The 21,785-nt window shown below is 39.1% G+C and overlaps 5 protein-coding genes and 1 long non-coding RNA gene across 6 annotated transcripts; 4 read left to right on the forward strand and 2 right to left on the reverse strand.

Annotated features, from left to right (window-relative positions):
- Positions 1–18: 18 nt before the first annotated feature.
- LOC111460257 (cucumber peeling cupredoxin-like) lies at positions 19–1,255 on the forward strand. Its single transcript, XM_023103430.1, has 2 exons — positions 19–472; positions 675–1,255. The coding sequence occupies exons 1-2, from the start codon at positions 271–273 to the stop codon at positions 1,109–1,111; spliced, it is 639 nt and encodes a 212-aa protein (XP_022959198.1). The 5' UTR covers positions 19–270; the 3' UTR covers positions 1,112–1,255.
- Positions 1,256–1,406: 151 nt separating this feature from the next.
- On the reverse strand, positions 1,407–4,915 carry LOC111460255. Its single transcript, XM_023103425.1, has 5 exons — positions 4,676–4,915; positions 3,610–3,867; positions 3,317–3,422; positions 2,332–2,475; positions 1,407–1,946 (listed from the first exon to the last, which is right to left on the reverse strand). Exons 2-5 carry the CDS (start codon positions 3,858–3,860, stop codon positions 1,686–1,688), a joined length of 762 nt encoding a protein of 253 aa, XP_022959193.1. The 5' UTR covers positions 3,861–3,867; positions 4,676–4,915; the 3' UTR covers positions 1,407–1,685.
- Positions 4,916–5,123: 208 nt separating this feature from the next.
- On the forward strand, positions 5,124–9,760 carry LOC111460249 (synaptotagmin-4-like). The gene is made up of 12 exons (XM_023103419.1): positions 5,124–5,661; positions 5,744–5,898; positions 6,429–6,530; positions 6,801–6,851; positions 7,161–7,281; positions 7,581–7,702; positions 7,816–7,914; positions 8,070–8,150; positions 8,257–8,342; positions 8,432–8,657; positions 8,877–9,041; positions 9,119–9,760. Exons 2-12 carry the CDS (start codon positions 5,794–5,796, stop codon positions 9,521–9,523), a joined length of 1,563 nt encoding a protein of 520 aa, XP_022959187.1. The 5' UTR covers positions 5,124–5,661; positions 5,744–5,793; the 3' UTR covers positions 9,524–9,760.
- Positions 9,761–13,398: 3,638 nt separating this feature from the next.
- On the forward strand, positions 13,399–15,884 carry LOC111460248 (receptor-like serine/threonine-protein kinase At2g45590). The gene has a single exon (XM_023103418.1). It carries the CDS (start codon positions 13,595–13,597, stop codon positions 15,539–15,541), a length of 1,947 nt encoding a protein of 648 aa, XP_022959186.1. The 5' UTR covers positions 13,399–13,594; the 3' UTR covers positions 15,542–15,884.
- Positions 15,885–16,236: 352 nt separating this feature from the next.
- LOC111460252 (probable carboxylesterase 9) lies at positions 16,237–17,426 on the reverse strand. Its single transcript, XM_023103423.1, has one exon. It carries the CDS (start codon positions 17,369–17,371, stop codon positions 16,352–16,354), a length of 1,020 nt encoding a protein of 339 aa, XP_022959191.1. The 5' UTR covers positions 17,372–17,426; the 3' UTR covers positions 16,237–16,351.
- A 2,913-nt stretch (positions 17,427–20,339) lies between these two features.
- On the forward strand, positions 20,340–21,440 carry LOC111460258. The gene is made up of 2 exons (XR_002713399.1): positions 20,340–20,379; positions 20,483–21,440. It is a non-coding gene; the product is annotated as an uncharacterized LOC111460258 (long non-coding RNA).
- Positions 21,441–21,785: the final 345 nt, after the last annotated feature.

A 21,785-nucleotide genomic window follows, 5' to 3' on the forward strand; every position in this document is an offset into this window, starting at 1 on the left:
ATAGAAAAGCACATAATTTGAAGCTCCTTTTAATTAATGTAGAATGATGGTCTAAAATAAGTGAATTACCGCCGCCTCTCCATGTTCACAAATTTCAATTTAAACTCCAAATATAATGATAATAATCATAATAAATTTTTGTTTTTTCCCTAAGAAAGAGAGAATTGCTTTAATACTATTTGTTTTCCAGTCAAATATAAAAAAGCACTCCAAGTCCGAATTTTCTCACCACAGCTGTATCATTTCTCACATTCAGACACTCCAACATCGATGGCGGTGGAGACGGCAGCGTTCACGGCGGTCGTCGCTCTCTTGATCACGGCGGCGGCATCTCAAACCCCTCCGACGGCTTATTCTAATCACACAGTCGGTGGCCCTGCAGGTTGGTTCTTCAACGCCACCAAGAACATTTCCGCTACCAATTACTCCTCCTGGGCCGCGTCTCAGACTTTCAACCTCGGCGACTTCCTGAGTAAGCTCAATCTCTCCTCCTCCTCCTTTAGGTTATGTTCTTAACTCATTCCTGAGGGTTGATTACTCTCTGAAATATCCGTTCGTCGTTGTTTGTTTCTTAACCCATTCCTGAGAGTTGAATACAGGTATTGCTCTCTCTTATCAATCAATTAACTAACAGAACTTCATTGTCATTGTTTCGCTGCTCTTGTTAATTGCAGTCTTCAGAACGAATTCGAATCAGACCGTGATCCAGACCTACAACTTGACGACATTCCAGAGCTGCTCCTTCGACGATGCCTCCGATAACGACACGGTTCAGTACAATGGCGGAGATACCGACTTCAACAAGCCATTGATCATTCAAGTACCACTGACCATCAAAGGTTCGAACTACTTCTTCTCCGACGCCAATGACGGAGTTCAATGTCAAGAAGGTATGGCCTTCGAGATCCAGGTCAATACCGGGCTCGGTTTGCCGCCAAGCCTGAATCAGCCGCCTCCACCTCCTTATGCGACGCCGCCGGATTCCAATTCGGCTCAGATGCCTCCATTGATGATTCCTCAAACGAAGGACAACGGCAGCTCCAAAACCATCGCTAACTCACGCCGAGAGTTATTCTTCATCGCGGTGATGGTGTTGCTGCTACTCTGCTAGACGACCGAGGTCAGATTCGAGAACACAGGCTTCCCTCCCTGTCATCTGTGTGGCAGCTTTGGAATATATAGATATATACATATATATATATATATATACCTAAACAGTTGAGTTTTGTACTTCCAGTTCATTGATATCAATAGAGACGTGATTATATTAAAGAGTCTGAGTTTATTTTAATCAAAGAACTTTTACTTATCTCAAAATATGTCAAATCTACGAACTTCTAAGTTTGAGGGGGGGTGTGATTTTAATAATTTACACATTCAGCGACGGAGAATGATAAAGGGAGGAATATAATGTCAAAGCAATTGCAAAACCTTTTTCCATTTGCAACCCAATAAATCCATTTTCTTTCTATGTGCCAATTCCATCCTCACCTGTAGAACCAAAGCGCTCAAGCCTCAACCAATGTAGCCTAAAGCCACTGAAAATAAATTGGAACAAACTCACAGTTTGTGAAACATTCTTCTGCCTCTTTTTTTTTTTTAAGGTAAACACTGTTGACTTTGTTAGCCATGAGCTAGTAGAAACCAACAGTAATTGTTCAAAAAATGGGAAGATCTAACCACAATCAACTTGTATCTTCCTCTTTTGGATTCTCTCGAAGAATGTCGTCGTCATATGAAACTGGTACTCTTAATCTTTCGTGAACCGATGATCGTTTTTCTTCGGAATTCGATTCTTTAGATTGATTCTGCTCCGGAGTAAGGCTTTGGATGCTATCTGGTTGATCTTGAGAAGCTCCTTCGGAGAACAGGTGAAGAACATCCTGAGAACTTGCTTTCCCAATTTCTGTAGCCTCCCGTCGGATATTTGGTTGCTTAAATTGTTTCTGCTCCATCATGAAACAAACAAAAATACGTATGATCGCAGGATTAGCTTCACGGATAGGATCATCAGAAGAAATTGAATTTTGACACATTCTAACATAAGCATGAATTTCAAGAACAAAGAAACTAAGAAATAAAAACAGATAGTAAATAAGCCCAACAATTTGAGAAATGTCATTAGATATAGGCTCCCTAGCAAACTAAGGCCACTCTGAATAAAGTGAAAGATTCAGAAAGATGAAACGTTTGCCATGCAATGAAAAATCCTTAAGAGTCTCCTCTAGGAACATTGATAATATTTTTCTATGCGACCAAAATAAGAGTAGCACATTCAATTGGAAAGAACAAAGGAATACGTCACGATGTCACAAAGGTTTTGTTAAATACCTCAAACTCTTTCGCTCGTTTCATAATTTCTTTATAGGCATTTGGTTCCCGGGTTTTGATGATGCTCCATAATATGCCACCTCCAGTTCGAAAGCGCCTGCCATCTGCAGTCATCTGACCTCCACAAGCCTGAACTGCATTGACCTGGAGTTCCAACATGTCAACTTGTATAAATAGAACATATGGTGTCATATGGTAGGAAGGGAAGTGCTAAAACAATTACAAGAAAAATCAACCACAGATTAGTGAAGCAACATCAGTAACTCAAAAGGGCAAAACAAGGCAATAAATGGTTATAATTTTTTAGAAGTGAAAACAGATTTTCAAGAGCCCACATATGAAAGCAAATCTCAAACCCTAAGATCAAAAATATGATAGGACATGCACAACTGAACTGCATAATTTAGTTAAAAACTTGTTAAAAGTAAGCGTTGTAAAAAACTTCCCAGCGCATTTCAATGAAGTCTAGATTCAGTAAGTAATCAGGTGGAGTAGTGGTTTCAGGGAAGTGGATGGAAAAGAGGGATTGTGAATTGTGATAATGCTAAATTTTCTGTATAAAGTACAAATATCTTACAGAGATCATAACCAAAAAATGCTGGGAAAACAACATCAACTTATATAGCACAGATGCAGTAGTCCAGCCAAGATGGTTCACAGCTCAGAGAACAAGGTTAAAAGGAGCAAATGGCTTCAGCAACAGAATCTGCAAGGGTAGGAAATAATACTGATTAAATATGAAGAGTGACTATGTGGTATGATACTTACTGGAGTCGAGACTGGATGGCCATGATTAGACAGCCCAGTCAAAAACTCGTTGACGTGGTTTGGTTAGATAGGGTTGGTCAATTTGGTTCATTTTCAAACAAAACATAGAAAACCAGAAGAAAAGTTTTCAAACTAACAATAATGGATTATTCATAAATTTTCATCACTCAAGCAAAAAAAGTATTCTTCTATCAGGTTCAAAAAAGATAATAATTACCTCTTTGATAAGTTCACTTAATGCAGAGACTCCCAGACAGCCTACAGCAGTGTACACCATGTATGATTTTTTCTCTTTCAAACGTCTGCATGCATCCAACACAAACCTGAAAGAAACAAAAATCAGCATAATATAGAAGTCAGGGCAAAAATTGCTATTTCTTAATGGCTACTAATCAATCTATTAATCTATCCTTATTTGCTTCACAAAACTAATATGGATTCCCCAAAGACAAAATCTAAAGAAAGTGCAGTTTAATGCATACACAACATGATTAGAAAATTTCACTTCACCTGTTAATATCAGTGCCATTTGAACCTGACTCATATGTCTTTCTTTTGTTCTTCTTTTTCTTTGACCGACGTTTACGATTTTTACTTTTATGATCTATACTTGGCGCTTGGACATCTGTAAGACTGCTTTTCTCTGTACTGATATTGCCCTCAACGAACTCCCCTTCTTCCACATCGACCATTTCAACATCATCATTTTCCAAGTCATCTTCTTCGTATATGGCTTCAAGTATGTTCTCTTGTCCATCCATAAGACGCCTTAATTCAGAGAAACAAAGATTTTCAGAAAATAATCAGACATCCTAGAGACGGTTTCAGGGGACACATATAAACTGCAACTTGTAATTAGCAGGATATGCAAAACGAAAATGTAATCAACACTTAAATAGCTTTTGGGAGTTCAATGAGATTAAAACTACTCAAAAGTAAAATGCCAAAATTGGATGACAACACTTCTTTTTCTTTTTTCTCCAACAATCTATGCCTATCCCAAGGCGAAAGAGGCATCAAGATGGTAACTGGTTGTCATTGTCAACAATGTTGAAAGAATCATAAGGAACTTCTTTCGCGAGGTAAGCTATGAAAAATGGTGGCTCCCATTTTGTTCCTTGGAGCAAAGTCAACCTCTTCCCTTAAGGAAAATAAGAATTTGGCTCTCCACTCTCAAAAGGCTTTGGAAATTTCCATCGGAGGAAGGCTCCCTTTGATGGCAGAAATTCATTGCTCAAAAGAATGGCACTAACTCAATATTGAAACTATAAACACTAGAACATACAAACAAGAACTCTAAAACTTGTAAATATTTCATCCAAAAAAGAAGTACAAAACAATTCATATCCTGACCAACCATAGCTTCAATACAAGAACCAGAAATGTAAATTCAAAACAACACAGAGCGAATTTCACTCAACAACCTCCCACTAATAAATTAAACTGGAAGGGTGAGTGGCATACAAAAATAAAATTCAGGCATCTTAGTATAGACCATAGAAGAACAGGAGAAAAAGAACTTAAAATTGAAATGGGTGCGGATCAAATGGAATCGAAATTTAAATTTACAACTTACCCAGAGAGTGGAGAAAGAAAGTAATAGAGTAGGCGATGAAGCTTTAACCGGAAATCTAGAGGGGATATCGAAAGAGAGGAAGGGATGGAGATGGGATGCGACTGCGGCGGAGATGGCGTTCCGGCGTGGGTTGTGGTTGTAGTAGAGAAGCGGGAACGAAGATTGGTGAAGAAGGAAAAACGGGATAAAAGGGCGCTGAACTGCAGATGGAGTGGGAGGGAGAATAAATAGTATTTAGGGTTTTTTTTTTCTTGTTTAAAAAAAAAAAAAATTATTTAATGCATTTTTTTAATAGTGTTGACGTGGCATTTGAAAATTTGAAAATTTGAAAAAAAATCAAAATAATTTATTTCTCTTAAATTATTTCTAACATCAAATGGAATTATTATTATTATTTTGGGGGAGAAATTTTCTTAAATTTAGTCATGAACAGATATGATTGTCTATGATTCAACACTTCTCGAACATGTACCACACGATGAAGCCTCCCTTAATTTAATACTAAAAGAAGAGCGAAAAGAATTATTAAGAGAGGGAAGAGGAAGATCGAAGATTTGATCTCCTTTTTGTTTGTTCTTGCGGATGAACATGGGAAGTTTGAATTAAATGCATTGAAGGTGAAACCAAGGGGTGAAGATTTCCGGCTCTGTCCTACCATTTTCCTTGATTCATCAAATCTCATGGGCGATACGGGAAGGCATTGTTACCACCGCCCACTCTCTCTCATCTCTCTCTTGTAAACATCAACGACCCATTCGAAGAAACAAATCAACCGTTTCAGAAAAGCCATAAAATCTGTGCGTTTATTCAGACAGGGGCGCTTGATGAATTTAATTATTATCCCTTTCGAAACGGTGCGAGCGTGACGCATTTCCATTTTCCTTTCTCTCACGAATCTGCCTCTGTTTTTTCTTTACTCAAACCGCGCGAAACTCGGTGACCCGCCTCCCGTTTCTGCTTCTCCTTCTTCCTATTCCAATTGTTTGGTAATTTTGTTATTGGTTTTGTTGTTGTTGTTGCAATTTGTGTTGTCTATTCTGCGATCTGATTGTTTGTATCTCTTTGTAGTTTTTTGTTCTTCATTTCTTTCTGGAATTGGGGTTGAGAATTCCGCGAAAATGGGATTGATTGCTGGGATCTTTATGGGGGTTATCTTTGGGATTGCATTGATGGCCGGGTGGCAGCACATGACGAGGCGCAGAAGCACCAAAAGAGTTGCGAAGGTAAGTTGTTCGTTCTGTGTATTTTAGGATGTTTTTGGTATCTCTTCAGCTTATCTTGCTCAAACTCGTGTTAATTTTCGTTCATTTCTTTCTCTGATTTGGTGATTGGGTAGGCTTATTATATTTATATATACATATCTTGTTCATACATTGAATTCTGGCTAAATGCATTGCTTATCTGACGAATTGCTTATGATATATACTGCTATTTGGTCATAATGCTTATTACAAAAGGACTGGGGACTGTGGCCTTTCATAGGCTTGACTTGGTTGGATCACCTGCAGGAGCTTTTCATTTATTTTTCATTGATGGCTCCTGAGCAGAGATTGTAATTCTTTATAAATTTATTAAGAAAGCGCCCATAGTTTCTATTAGAAATATTTGAATTTATCAATGTGGTCAGAAAAAGATAATGCAATTTGACTGGAAATGAAATGTTTTGACATTTGTTTATGAGTTATAGTGGACATAAAGTTTGGTGATTACTTTGTTTTCTGAGAACACGTTTGTTGTTGATTTCATTGCACAGGCCGCTGATATGAAAATTCTCGGTTCTCTCAGTAGAGATGATTTAAAGAAATTATGTGGGGACAATTTTCCCGAATGGATCTCCTTCCCAGTTTATGAGCAGGTCCTTTTTTTTATATGCTTCTCTTTTTTATGTTTTTTTATGTTGAAATGAGATGCTTTATCACACTATTGAATTGTTTTTAAATTTTCAAATCATAGTGCATGCGATGGTCGATTAGACAAAGTTATGCAATGAAACTCTTTCTATTGACGATTCTATGTTTCTTGAAAATAATACTTCAATCACTTTTATTTTTGTTTCTTATTTACATTAACCATGTCTACTAAATTGAGATTATACTTTCATCGTATTTTTGTTCTATCATTTTAGGTGAAATGGCTTAACAGGCTACTCAGCAAAATGTGGCCATTTGTTGCAGATGTAAGTTTCTTCGTTACATTTGCAGTGTTAAACTTTATTTACAAATATCCTACTTGTAACATCTCTTCTAAGATCATAGTATTAAGGACACATCACGTTTTTGTATTAATGTGGTTTATATTTTACCCTCTTTGGGTTTATCATCCAACTTTCCTTTAGAACTCCAAGAAATAATGAAGATTCTTTGTTTGTTGCTTTAATATTGAGAATATGCTAATATCTTTTTTCGTGAAAACTGTTGATCATCATGCATTTTGAGATGACCCATATGCTCTTGTGAGTTCCCTGAAGTTGTCTGCCTACTTACAGGCAGCAGAATTGGTGATAAAGGAATCTGTTGAACCTCTGCTGGAAGAGTACAGGCCCCCAGGAATTACTTCATTGAAGTTTAGCAAATTATCTCTTGGCTCAGTGGCGCCTAAAATTGAAGGTGTGGTCTAATTATCCTGCATCCCCCGTTGGCTCCATTCTGTTCGTAGTTAGGTTACACTCTCAGATCCTGTCCGATGTATTGTTTTCTTGAAAATATGTTGAGAGCTAGTCCTTTGTGTCAACCGGATCAACATATGCCTACAGCTCCCATTCCTCCAACTATCCTTGTTGGCCCTTTCCCTCTTAGCCCGCCCATCTCCATTTGTGCAGTCCATGAAATACTCGTTGTTACCCGAGTTCTTGTCGTCAAAATATTCTCTCTTTTTTTGGGTATTGGATTTTCCTTATTTTTTGCAGGTATACGTGTTCAGAGTCTAAAGAAAGGTCAGATCACAATGGATGTTGATTTTCGATGGGGTGGAGATCCAAGCATCATTTTAGCTGTTGAAGCCGCACTTGTTGCTTCAATACCTATTCAGGTAGGTGCATGATATAGGTTGTTTTAATGTTTATTTTGTAGTTTTCCTTACCTAATGTGCTATGACCTTGAGTGCGTTTGTTTGACCGATATTATATATTTTTTATGCTACAGCTGAAGGACCTTCAAGTTTTTACTGTTATTCGGGTTATTTTTCAACTTGCTGAAGAGATACCTTGTATTTCTGCTGTTGTTGTGGCCTTGCTTGCTGAGGTACCTTTTGATATGCCATATATATATGGTTACAGACATTGATGGTTTGTTTAATTGTACCCTTAATGAGGGTTATGGCTTAAAGTGTTTGGCTGTTGTTCGAAATCATTGAACTTTAAGAAATGGTACTTAGTTATTTTTCTGTTTTCAATCAGCCGGAGCCAAAAATTTTGTATAATCTGAAGGCTGTTGGTGGAAGCATAACTGCTATTCCTGGAATTTCAGATATGATTGATGTAAGTTTCTTACGGTATTCGAACTTATAATTTTTAAATTTATATATGTTTCTGTGATATGTTTTGGTTTCTTACATTGATTATTTGCTTATGTCACGTGTTGCAGGATACCGTGAATACAATTGTTACTGATATGCTCAAATGGCCCCATCGGATTGTCGTTCCAATTGGTGGAATTCCTGTCGATTTAAGGTCACCTTATTTCTCTCTTTCAACTGATGATATTGGTTGGTTTCCGCCATTCTTCCTGAGCAATTGTTTTTCTCTTAATTAATTTGCAGTGAGTTAGAGCTTAAACCACAAGGAAAGCTTACTGTGACGGTGGTGAGAGCTAACAACTTGAAGAACATGGAAATGATAGGAAAATCAGATCCTTATGTTGTTGTGCATATTCGCCCGCTATATAAGCTCAAAACAAAAACAGTTGAAAACAACCTCAACCCTGTTTGGAACGAGGAACTTGTACTGATCGTAGAGGACAAGGAGACACAGTCGGTTATCTTCGAGGTTCTGAAGCACTCGTACTCCTTTTTTGTTCAGTTTCTTTCTCCTTATGTTTTGCACTAGATGGTTATATGCCTTTGGAAGCATCGGTTTTATCCGTCATCGCCCATTTTGCAGCTGATTACTTTTTGTCTGTGGCTAAATAATAGGCCATCTCTGCAGATCAGATGTTGATTGAAATTGGTTGAAGTAATGAATGTTATTTGTTTACACTTTGATCAGGTTTTTGATAGGGACATTGGTCAAGATAAGCAACTGGGGATAGCAAAATTATCTCTGATTGATCTTCGAAGAGAGGTCACTAAGGAGGTCGAGTTGCGATTGCTTGCGTCGCTCAACACACTGAGAGTGAAAGACAGGAAAGATCGAGGAACTCTTACAATCAAGGTAGAGTTCGGTTAACTATTTCTGTTATTGTTTACAAGCTGTTTGGCAAATTTTATTCGGGTTTGGTGGTGGCACAGGTTCATTACCACGAGTTTAACAAGGAGGAGCAGTTGAAAGCCCTGGCAGAAGAGAAGAGGATCCTTGAAGAGAGACAGAAACTGAAGGAGGAGGGAGTTTTAGGTAGCACAATGGATGCCCTGGAGGGAGCAGCATCTTTTGTTGGATCTGGTGTGGGCATGGTGGGCACTGGCATTGGCACCGGAGTTGGTATGGTGGGAACCGGCATTGGTTCCGGCGTTGGCATCGTTGGAAGCGGCATTGGGACTGGCCTTGGTGCTGTTGGCAGTGGCCTTGGTGCTGTCGGCAGTGGCCTCTCCAAAGCTGGAAGATTCATGGGGCGGACCATCACCGGCCAATCTAGTCACTCCAGAAGGAGCAGTTCTTCCAGCATGCACGAAAATGGTGGAGGAAGGCCGTTGTAGTTATGTTCGTTGGTGCATAGTGTGACAGCTAGGAATTGTGAAATATCGACCGGGTTTGTATCGTTCTAAATTCTTTTATCTTTTTTTTTTTTTTTTTTTTTCTCGTTCAACTCATAGTGATTTCATGTCTTATATATTCGAATCGGGAAAGTTTGCATTAATCTTGTGAAGTTCTTTCCCTGTGAAAAAATAGATCTTTTCTCGTTCATATCGAATAAATGTAATCTATTGCTATGATTCGAGTTCTCGTATTAGACACTGTTTGAGGTACGTACGAGTACGAGCTCATCTTGAGTGACAAAGTCAAAGAGGAGGTTAGAGGCATAATTAGGACATGAACTGGTTAGAAAGAAGAGCAAAAGAAGTGATATGAGTTTAATGAGCATCGCTGTCGAACCTACTCCTCTTCAATGTTTTGGCCCCACGTTCCAAAAAACATTAAATGACTAAATCCCAAAGAAGAGCATCTTATGGAATAGCAGCTCTTTAACAAATAAAACACAACAGATATGACATCCTACCTTAACCTCAAGCAATATGTCTAATCAAATCTCTGCTGGAAAGTCCTTTCACAAAGATTAGTTCGATGGAAATATGTAAGAGGCTAAGCTCATTGCTGGCTGATATGGTCTCTTTGAGCTTTTCCTTTTGGGTTTCTCCTATTAGTGAGAGATTTCACATCCTTATGATGTAGATCTCACAGTCCTCCCCTTTGGGCCCGCGTCATTTTTGGTACTTGTTCCTCTCTCTGATTAAATGAGATCTCATAATTCACCCTTTGGGACCGAACGTCCAGCGTATAGCTCTGATACCATTTATAACAGTCCAAGCCCACCACTAACACACTACGGGTAAATATTGTCTTCTTTAAACTTTTCTTTTTAAGTAGGGAGAGGTTTTCCCACCTTTATAGAGAATGTTTCATTATTCTCTCCAAACGACCAAGATCTCACAAAATTCTCATTATATTTTAAAATTTAATGTAAGGGAATGGGTGTGTGAGCATTTAAGTGAAAGAACGAATGGCCAATACAATACAATACACAAAACCCATTGCTTCAATGTGATTGAGGCTTTTTGTAGCTTTGTTCGGAGTTGAAAGTGAACTTACTATATACCACATTTAATGATTCTACTCGTTTTGTTCTCACTCAATGCACCTTCACATACCTCTTTAAACTACATCCCAACTCTTCTTTTTTTTTGGACTACTTTCTCGAGTCTCCTTCGGTGTGGTTAAAACGTAGTTCCAGTATCTAATATTTTTATTATTCTTTTGTTTGTCGTATCACATGTCAGCATATAGATGGACCATCGATTTTGGAGACGTGAACCAGTGTCTTATCTCCTACCATTTACTCATATTAACACATTATTATTTTCTCAAACTTTGGTTAAATTACAATTTAGTTCATATTTAAGAGATTTTATAATAACTTAAAACTTTCAATTGGATTAAATTTATTTTTAAAAAATGGAAATTATGTAGAAATTATATATTTTAAATCATTTGTTTTTCTCAAGACAGAGAGTAGAACAAAAAGTAGCATAGAAGTGAATCCCACCTTTTTTTAGTCTCTTTGTTGGAATTCCCACAAATAAATTACCAATCTATTGTTTTTTAGTTCATTAATGTTAGATTCCTTTCACGAAGCTCTTTTTTTTTTTTTTTTTTTTTTTTTTTTTTTTTTTTTTTTTTTTTTTNAGTAGAACAAAAAGTAGCATAGAAGTGAATCCCACCTTTTTTTAGTCTCTTTGTTGGAATTCCCACAAATAAATTACCAATCTATTGTTTTTTAGTTCATTAATGTTAGATTCCTTTCACGAAGCTTTTTTTTTTTTTTTTTTTTTATTATTATACTTTTTTTTTTAATTGTAAATATAAGTATACAAACTTCGTAATTAATAAATATTTAAATTTTTTATTGTTTTTTTTAATAAAAAATTTAGTAAATTCAAAATTTATTTTAAAATCTTGTATTTAATAGTTTTGTCAATTATTATTTTTTTTTTTAAAAAAAATCTAATGAACATTATATTATATTTTTTCTAGAAATTTAAACAATATAGGATCATCGTTATCACATATTTTTTTAATTAAAAAACATATTAAAATAAAATTAATAAAGAAAATATGTTATTATATTAAAAACCAAAAAAAGTGAATATAACTCATTGATATCTACTCCTTATCTTAAAATCGGATATTCATATTTCCCAATATTCAATTATTATTAAAAAAAATGATGAGAATTTGATAGAAAAAGAAGCCAATAACATCAAATTATTAATTATATATATATATATATATAATGAGTGGTAAAAACAAGTTTCCATATTTACCCATTTGTTACCTCCAAAATTAATTGGTAAATATGATCATTTTTTTCCCAAGTCAATATATCATAAATAAATATTAATATCCTTAAAAAAAAAATAGTTATTGTGAAGATGATAATTTTATAAATAATAATAATTCTAAAAAATTATATGTCTAATTTAATTTAATAGATTAAAGATTCGAATAGAATGTCTCTATTCTATCTTTGATTCCATTTATTTTTTTTCATATATATGTAAATATATTTTAAAATGGAAATGATTAAAGAATGTATAAGGTCAAGTTTGAATATTAAATGAATTGTTGACCAAGAGCATGTGATGTTTCCATTTTCCACATTTTTTCATGATTGTTGTTATTTATATAATATATGATTGGAATTTTAAATATTTTAATATAATCCTTTTTTTTTCTCACAACATAACCATCCATATCTCTCTCTTGAAATTAAGCCCTTATTTCATATGTTTGGTGTTTTATATTTCGAATAATAATTTTAAATTAAATGAAATAACTTTACACTGAGAAGAGGGAGCTCGCCAACTGGTTCATTAATAAGAAACGATTGTGGCTCGTACTTTACCCAACTCACATGGGTCGCCTTTGGGCTAATGACTAGCCTTGGGGTCGGCTCATTTTTTTGTTGACCCATGCGGTTTAGCTTCCACCTCTTTAGGTCGCTCCCACGTAGGTGAAACTTTCCCCGTTGAACGTACGTATGTAAGAATAAATTGATGTAAAATAAAAATAAATTATAAAATTTTTGGAGGCTTAGATTACGATGGAAGGGTATGTTCCCCAAGATAACCTCTCGATAATAACTTATTGGGAGATTGGTGAGATTCGAAAATTTCCCCCAAATAAAAAAGTAACTAAAAAGGACACCTTCTACGCGCGGTACACGTGGCGCGTGGGGGGAAGGAGCCAAATTCAGTGCTGTAGAACCCACCAACGTGGGTTCATTGAGTACTTGATTTAGGGAATCACAAGTCATTCCCACGCGCAGAAGATTCGCGCTTTTATGCACCTCCTACCTTAAGTGCTTCCCACGTATACGCTTGACATGCGGGTTACGGAACAGTGAAAACCAACCAATTAAGAGGCTGACACGTCTCCCATAAAATCAAGGCCATTCGTCTGTCACCGTCTGAGAAAGACCACGTTCTCCTCAGCGAGTCCCAACTTCCTCCTTAAAACTAAATTAGATTTGTTTAAGAATTAAAATAAAAATAATCCATTTAAAAAAAATTCTAAATTTATCTGAAACGTACTCTAACACAAAAATTAAAAATTCATAACCCATGATTAAATACCTTGAAAATTCATAATGAAATAGATAAATTATAATTTTTTTTTAATTTGCGTGAAAAAATAATTAATCTTATTTGGATTATTAATTTTTGTACTCCATTCATGCGGGGGCATTGTTGAAATTTAAGAAAAGTGTAGAAGGGCTAAATTGAAATTTAAATAAATAATAGGACCAAATAGAAATCTGAAGTGTAATTTAAACCTTTTTTAAAAAATTATTATTTTTTTATTTACAGTTCCAAGGGGGAAAGAGAGAGGACTTCTTCTTCTTCTTCTTCTTCTTCTTCTTCTTCTTCTTCTTCTTCGCTGTATTTCTATTCTGTCTGACTTCACACTCTTTCGCCTCTCCTTCTTCTCCATCACCATGAATCTTTCACTCCCCTGAACCACCCGACCGTTCCTTCATTTTTTCAACAATCATGCCATCTCTTTCCGCCGCCCCACCGCCGCTCACCGTCAGCCATCGCCACCACCACCACCGCCCAAGCCGTCTTTTCATCATTCTAGCCACATCCATAACCGCATCGCTTATCATTCTCCTCTTGACCATTTTCCTTCTCTACCGCAAACTCTCCCGCAACAGAACCGCTCCTTCAGAAACCCACCAAGAAAATCCCCAAAAACTCCCCCGCCGTTTCTCCTACTCCCTCCTCCGCCGCGCTACGGCGGCGTTTTCCCCTTCCAACCGCCTCGGCCACGGTGGTTTCGGATCCGTATACAAGGCCGTCCTCCCCTCCGGCCTCTCCGTCGCCGTCAAAATCATGGACTCCCCCGGTTCTCTTCAGGGGGAGCGCGAGTTTGACAATGAGCTCTCGATCGCCTCTGTGCTTAACAACCCTAACATTGTCTCCCTTCTCGGCTACTCTTCCGACCGGCGCCGCAGAAGACTGATTCTAGTTTACGAGCTTATGCCCAATCGGAGCCTTCAGGATGCCCTGTTCGATCGAAAGTGCCCCGAGCTTATGCCATGGCGTAAGAGGTTCGAAATTTCTCTTAGCGTTGCTTCTGCTTTGCAATATCTTCACCATATTTGTAACCCCCCTGTGATTCATGGCGATATTAAACCTAGTAATATTCTGCTAAACGCCGATTTCGAGGCTAAAATTGGGGATTTCGGCCTCGCAAGGCTGAAATCGGAGGAGGAAGATGGCGATGATGGTGGTAGAGGTAGAGAGATTATCGGAGATAATGGGTCTATTTTGGAGGAAAACGAGAGTGTTCTGATTTCTGAGTTTGAGGAAAATGTTGGTATGGATCGTTTGCCTGATAGCTGTGTGGTTACTGTTCTTGATTCACCGGAGATGGTGGCGACACCGGCTACCGATAAAGTGAGTTTATCAGAAGGGAATTTTGATAGGATTAGTGTTGAGGGTGGGATGGAGAGGAAGAAGGGTGGGTCTGGAAGGGATTGGTGGTGGAAACAGGAAACTAGTGCCATTGATGGTTTAGAATCTGGGAGAGTTAAGGATTATGTGATGGAATGGATTGGAAATGAGATCAGTAAAGACAGACCCAAGAATGAATGGGTTGAATCTAAAAGCTCCATTGCTTCTTCAAGTGGGAAAATGGAGCAGAAGAAGCAGAAGAGGAGATTGGAATGGTGGGCTTCTTTGGATGAAGGGCGAATGAGGAAGCGAGAGAAGAACAGGAAGAAGCCAAGGGAGTGGTGGAAGGAGGAGTTCTGCGAGGAACTTGTGAGGAAGAAGAAGAAGAAGAAGAACAACAACAACAACAACAAAGAGCTCAGCTCAAGTAGTTGCAGAGATTTATGGTGGCAGCGAGATGAAGATTCAATCAATGAGAGGAAGACGAAGAAGAAGAAGAGTAGCATTGATTGGTGGTTGGATGGATTGAGTGGCGATGTTAGAAATGGAAGAAGAAATAGCCTAGACGAAATACCAAAGAGTGGTGGAATCAGTAGCACTCCTAGTATGAGAGGAACAGTTTGTTATATCGCCCCCGAATACGGCGGGGGCGGGCAGATATCCGAAAAATGTGATGTCTATAGCTTTGGTGTTTTGCTACTGGTTCTAGTTTCAGGGCGGCGACCACTACAGGTTATGGCGTCTCCGATATCAGAATTTGAGAGAGCTAATCTGATCTCGTGGGCTCGACAACTCGCGCGCAATGGGAAACTGTTGGATCTGGTGGATCCATCCATTCATTCGTTGGATAAGGAACAGGCATCGGTTTGCATTACAATTGCATTACAATGTTTGCAGAGATCAGCATCGAAACGGCCTAGCATGAAGGAGATTGTGGCAGTTCTTTCAGGGGAGGCGGAGGCACCCCATTTACCGTTCGAGTTTTCTCCGTCGCCGCCGTCGAACTTCCTGTTCAAGTCTCAGAGGAAGGGCGGAGAGTAGGTGAGGTGAGGTGGGTTATACTTTTTAGCCATTTTCAATTGATGTAAACTTGGTGTGGAAATGGGTGTTGGTGCGTTTTTGGTTCCTCCCATGGCGTTGATCAGACATGGATTCATAAAGTGATGGTTTTGGCGGAAGATCCCCAGAAGTTGGTGAAATTTTAGAAAAAGGGGGAGTGAAGAGAATGGCATGAGCAAAAAGGGGAAAGCTTTTCCTTAATCCACAAACTTCATCACTGACTTTCACCTCATAAAGCTCTCTAAAACGCCAAACCTTTTACTTTTAAAGTTGACATTTTTTCCCTTTTCTTTGTTTCTGTGCATAACTAGCATCTGTTTCAGTATCACCTTTTTCCTGCCAAAAGTGAGGGGGAAGGTCCATTGCTCGGATTGGATTGGGTTGGGTTGCCTTTTTTTAACCTAGAAAAATACACCCACTATTTTAAAATAATTTGCATCTAATTCTTTATTTCAGGTTGGGTCTTCAAATCCATATTAGATTGTAATGAGCAGTTTCTGTAAAAAAAAAAAAAATATATATATATATATATATAAATAAATATAATGTTCGAACTTTACAACAAATTGAGCATAAACTTAATGTAAAAATGTTTGTGCGGGGTAGAAAGTCAAATTCTCACCTCCATATTTTATGGGATAATAAATAAATAAATAAATAAATAATCCTAATTTTCCTTCTTAAAACCTTTAATTTACAATTACCACTAGGGATTAAATATACTTTTGATTGTAATTTTAAAGAAGGTTAAATTGAGTTATTTTTCGTTTTGTTTTGGGATTTTAAAATAAATCAAATAATAAATTCCTTAACGAGACTCATGACCGCAGCAGCCCGTCGATGGTCAATGAGGTCAACGTTATGAAATCCCATGTCATCAAACCATGCCAGCACCTGGGCTCCACATCCGGTCAACATCTTCACAAAATCCTGCTGTCGGTCAACCATTGGATCTCCGCCGAACCCGATGACCAGGCACCGTCCCAGCTGTCCGATCAAGTCCTTGTGAGGGCCCCCCACCATTGGATTGCAGTAGCGATGGTCCTGATCCATCCCCTTGGGCAGCGCGAGTTCCCACATGAGATCCAGCACCGGCAGCGGCAACAATTGGTCGGTCGCAAATCGGAGCTCGGAATTAGTCCTCTGAACTCCTCCGAACATGGGCTGGTTCATGACGATTCCGGCGACCTTCAGAGGGTCGAGATGAGAGGCCGAGGCCGCAGCCTTGAGTCCAGCGAAGAAGGCAATGTTGCCGCCGCAGCCGACGCCGTAAAGGTAACAGCGGGAGAAGTCGCCAAAATCCTTGAGCCATGGGTGGCCGTGGGGATCCGTCATTTGGGTTTTGACCCAGAGGAGAGCGTCGGCGGCGTCGTCGTACTGAGCCGGGAGGCGGCTCTCGGGGGCGAGGCGGTAGTTGACAGAGATGGCAATAGCGGGGATTTGGGCGACAAGGTCGGCGCAGTTGCGGTGAGTAATGAGGTCGGAAGCGGTGTGGAGGATCCAGCCGCCGTGGTGAAGGTAAATGAGGATGGGGAGACGGGCGACGACGCCGTCGTTGGCGGGGATGTTGGTGGGGCGGAAGAGGCGGAGGGAGGTGGAGGAGGAGGGGTTGAGGGGGAGGTCTTTGAAGGAAACGGGGTCGGCAGGGGCAGGGGAGGAGAAGGCGGGGAGGTGGAGGAGGCGGGAGAGGGAGCCGTCGGGGTTGAGGGAGACGCTGAGATGGTGGTAGGGGTTGAATTTGGACATGGTATGAGAGCGGCGCATGGTGGTGGGAATGGGGAAGATGGGGGAGGAGGCTTCAGAGAGATACATTGTAAGAGGATTTGGATGTGAATGTGAACGTGAATGTGAATGTGAATGTGAATGGAAGGAGGAAATGAACGTGAATGGAAGGAGGAAATGAACGTGAATGAAAGGAAGGAGGACGGAGGAAGTAGTAGAAGAAGAAGATGATGATGATGAAAAATTAGGGTGGAAGGAGGAGAGGAAGAGACGGGATTGTGAGGAAGTTTTGGCCATCCAAATTCCAAATTGTAATTTAGATTTATTTATTTATTTATTTATTTTCTTCTTTATACCATTCATTTTCAAGAACAACATCAATAATGTTTTTGCAGTTGGAGCATCTCAATCACGAGGAAGCACCAACCAGCCCTTATGGTTCAAATGCATGCAGGACGACTACATTAAGTCATAGAGAGTGATCAATCCAAACTACACACAATTTCTTCCTTCTGCTCCTTATGGAGACGCGTACAAAGACGAAAACCAGCTTATTTTGGTCACCAACAATTTTTAGTACAAGGCGATAACCCATTACAAGACTCACGTTAACTGAGAAAATATAACACAGTGCTCAAAAACTAGTCTCTGCAATTACCACATCCAAAAGCCCCCTTTTGAACTGCAAAATCAACAACGCACACATTTTCTGTACTCAAATGTTCAGATGATAGATTTAGTACTCTTTGTTTCCAAAATTCTTGCACCAGAGCTGTGAGGGAATTGGCCGAACAGGATTGTGCGGCCGTTGCTGCATGGGAAAAGAAATGACGAGGTTACGAGGTTACTTGCTGATGGTACTTGAGACAAATTCAAATCAGAAATGTCAGAAAAACTTGTTAGGACGAGTGTCGAATTTACAGCATCTGGTTCCAATGTGAATGAATTAAAAGGTCTATTTAATCTAGTACACATGCTCAATCAGGAATATATATGAAGGGAGGTGGGGCTTCCTAAAAAAAAAAAAAAAAAATCAAAATTTCAAAATTCGTTCAAACACTATATGGAAGGCTAAGCAAGTCAGATATAAAATGCAGCAGTTGCCTAAATAAGGACATGACAAAACCTACAATTCATTCCAATCTTGAGCATCAGCTTTAATAAAAGATGACATGTTGCCAAGTACTAGCTTCACTCTTTTAAGGATTTATATGTTCTTTATTCTCAATGAACACCAACATGGAATATTCTGTGTTGCCAAGATGAAACTTTCAACAACATATTTTTACACCATTCCTTTTCAGTATCAAGAAAAGATATGAACCAATAATTTTATCCTTTGTAAAAAAAATATTTTTTAAAAATAAATAACTTTGAGTTCGTTTATCAATCAATAAAGCAACTTAATCCAAACAAGTGCAACATATTTGAACCAGATCCATAGAAACAAATTTATAACTCAACCCAACTAATTTAGAGGTTAAATGGATGACAATAAACATAACATCCAAGGTATGAAGCACAAACACTCAGTGTTACGTGGAGTGTCTGTGTCAGTCATGTGCTAGATATCCCAGTTGTAAATTTTCAACCGTGCAGCGTTATAATCTTGATATGTTCATGACAAGCCTTACCGGGAACTCAAGCTCTATATTCATTTTTCGCCCCTCTTTGTGGCTTCGTTGGATCTTAGGCAAGGTTTGTATTTGCCAACCGAACACAACTTGTGTGGAATCCAAGCTCGTTCGGCTACACACACCGCCTGTGGGTACATGTTCAATCATCTGCGACTTAACCGACTTGCCTATACACTAGACCTAGTCATCTGGCATGACCTTGCTTCTACTTGGGGTCAAGGTCTCTTAATGCAACATTGCATCTCAACTTGTCATCTTAGTTCCCAATTAACACAGCCTTCATGTCATGATGTCATCGCATCACAGCTTGCTTGGTCATGTCCATCGAGAATAGGCCTATATGTTGTTCATAACATCGAGTCATCCCAGACATCCATCCATTTGGGTTTTATTGAGGCATTGGACCCTCCCATGTCCATGCCATATCATTTACGGACTTCATTATGGGTAGCGGGTGCATATATCAACCTTCGACACATGGGCTGGCGTAACGTCGGCATGCCTATGTCGTCCGATATTGTCCTTGAAAGACCTATTTCAAAGGAAGTCACCCGAGACACTTGTCTCGCAAAGCTCGCCCTCACTATGACGAATACATGTGCCATAAGATAGCTCACTTAGGCCACAAGGCCAAGTGGTGGTGGAGAGCTGACACCATGTCTCCCCCTATAGTACATTTTGAGGCAGTTCAAATCTTTATAGAGTAGACGTCATTTGGGTGAGCGGTCATACGGTCTTGTGGAGCGTCTATCAAATATCCAATTGACACCAAATTTGGTGAGCTTTCATCTTTTATATAGACAAACTTAACTCTAGAGCCGCATGCTAAAACTCATATTGAAATCCCAACTAGGCCAAGGGCCCTATCCAGCTCTCTCCGAGATTGTTTACATCTCAACTTGGCTTTAATGCACACTCTTGATGTGTTGGATGATGCACCGTCTTCCTCAATCGCATCATGACACTTGTCTGTCTTGGCCCTCACATGACCAGATGGGCGCCACTCAAGGGTCGCCACCATGTTTGTCCACGTGTGAGGGGTCACAACCTACTATCTTCATAGTGAGGTTGTGACATTAGACACGCATATGTCTGACATGCCAAAGTACATGCCGAATATTCTGTTTTTTTTCTTTTTTAAATTCAGACGTGCGGGGAGATGCGTAGTATGTGAGCATCGTAACATCCTTTTGCTCGAGTCTTTTTGCTCTATCGAACCTTAGACAAGGTTCTTTTTACTCCAAATCAAGCTTCATTTACTTTGCTCCAGCACTTGTTTTGAACAATCGTTAGAACACATCACACACATGAGCATCCTCTCATTCATCGATGACATCATCTCGACCTGTTTGCAACTTGGCTTTCTCTCGCCAACATACACTGCTTTCTCGTACATTTCAATGCTTTCACTTCTCTTAACAAACTTGCTTTGCCTCGATCTTGCCTCTAATCTAGGTCAAAGTTCTTTCGAAGCATCATCACATCTTTTCTTACATCTTAGTTCTCGGCCACTTGGTCGTCTACTTCTACACCAAGTCAAGACTTTGTCAGGATGAGCCTCAAGGTCCTTTCGAAGCATCATCACATCTTTTCTTACATCTTAGTTCTCGGCCACTTGGTCGTCCACTTCTACACCAAGTCAAGACTTTGTCAGGATGAGCTTTGACCTTTCACGGAGTCAAAACTAACTATAAAGTTCACTTGAAGCTTCCTACCACTCAATAGACCAAATAAGTCTCACTACTTACCAGGTCAACACTAGCTTCTAAAAGCTCACTGGGTGCTCACCCATACTTTAAGACGCCATCCCAAATCTTAAAATGGAATGAAGTTTCATTATGCATTCGGGCACGTTTACGAGAATTGTCTCTCAGGTCCTTCGTACTTACCAAATCTTACCAGACATCCATCCATTATCAAAGCATGATGACACTTGCGACCATGTCATATCAATCGAGCATAGCATACAAAAAACCCATCATATACCACAACCTCGACCCTTGGGATAGGGTGCACTTTTGACACAACCATGCCACCCAACACAGTCACTAAGTTGCTCGTTCTCAAAGGAAGTCACCCAAGGCACTTGTCGCATAAGACTCGCCTATGCCATGACACACGCATATGCCGCGAGGTAGCTCACTTGGGCATCCAAGCCTAGGGGTGGTGGAGAGACAACACACTCATAAATTATAAGGCATTTTTTATCTATCACCCATGGACGTCAAAATGGAAAAGGATCACTTGTCATTGTGGAGTGCCCATTTTAACTCCAATGAACAAAAAATTTGACAGGCTTGCATATCCCATTTATACACAATTAACTCCACAGCCACTCGTCCAACCTCACAATAGAACCTTGACTTTTAGGGAACCCTTCTAGTCCCCTATAAGCTTGTCTTTGACACTTTTATTGCCACGGTTGTTTCTAACTCACTTAGAAAAGAAGCTAGCTTATACAGACTTATTTTTTCTTTTTTATTCCATTTTCATTTTTTGTGAGCTTTTATCCCCTAAAAGTTTTTTTTTTTAGAAAAAAAAAAAAACTAGAATTGCAAATTAGGTTGGTCAGTGTGGTAGGAGCTCAAAAGTGGGTGGCTAAAGGAGCTACTTCCAAGCTTCCAACTATTAGTGTAGTGACTTTCAGGGAAGGAAATGAATGATACTTGAGATCAGCTTTAGAGGCAATATCCTTATCTAAATAGAATATCCAAGTATTGGGTTCAATGCAAAAGGTCAACAGAGTATGTAGCTAACTTGGTTCCAAAGCATCCAGCCTCTTGAAAAAATTGGTGGATCAATTGGTGCAACCAAGAAAGTTATTTCAATGTTGGCAATTTCATGAGATTATGGAAGGGTAGATTGCT

The sequence above is a fragment of the Cucurbita moschata genome, unplaced genomic scaffold (assembly GCF_002738365.1).
Source record: "Cucurbita moschata cultivar Rifu unplaced genomic scaffold, Cmos_1.0 Cmo_Scf00023, whole genome shotgun sequence".
NCBI lineage: Eukaryota > Viridiplantae > Streptophyta > Magnoliopsida > Cucurbitales > Cucurbitaceae > Cucurbita > Cucurbita moschata.

Coding starts and splice junctions, on each gene's coding strand:
- LOC111460255 (XM_023103425.1), bottom strand. CDS start 3,860: ATGGATGGACAAGAGAACATACTTGAAGCCATATACGAAGAAGATGAC. Junction 3,423..3,609: donor AATGGCACTGATATTAACAG/GTGAAGTGAAAT, acceptor TGTTTCTTTCAG/GTTTGTGTTGGATGCATGCA. Junction 2,476..3,316: donor TAAGTGAACTTATCAAAGAG/GTAATTATTATC, acceptor TTGGAACTCCAG/GTCAATGCAGTTCAGGCTTG.
- LOC111460249 (XM_023103419.1), top strand. CDS start 5,794: ATGGGATTGATTGCTGGGATCTTTATGGGGGTTATCTTTGGGATTGCA. Junction 7,703..7,815: donor TTGCTTCAATACCTATTCAG/GTAGGTGCATGA, acceptor TTTATGCTACAG/CTGAAGGACCTTCAAGTTTT. Junction 7,915..8,069: donor TTGTGGCCTTGCTTGCTGAG/GTACCTTTTGAT, acceptor GTTTTCAATCAG/CCGGAGCCAAAAATTTTGTA.
- LOC111460252 (XM_023103423.1), bottom strand. CDS start 17,371: ATGTATCTCTCTGAAGCCTCCTCCCCCATCTTCCCCATTCCCACCACC.
- LOC111460248 (XM_023103418.1), top strand. CDS start 13,595: ATGCCATCTCTTTCCGCCGCCCCACCGCCGCTCACCGTCAGCCATCGC.
- LOC111460257 (XM_023103430.1), top strand. CDS start 271: ATGGCGGTGGAGACGGCAGCGTTCACGGCGGTCGTCGCTCTCTTGATC. Junction 473..674: donor CAACCTCGGCGACTTCCTGA/GTAAGCTCAATC, acceptor TGTTAATTGCAG/TCTTCAGAACGAATTCGAAT.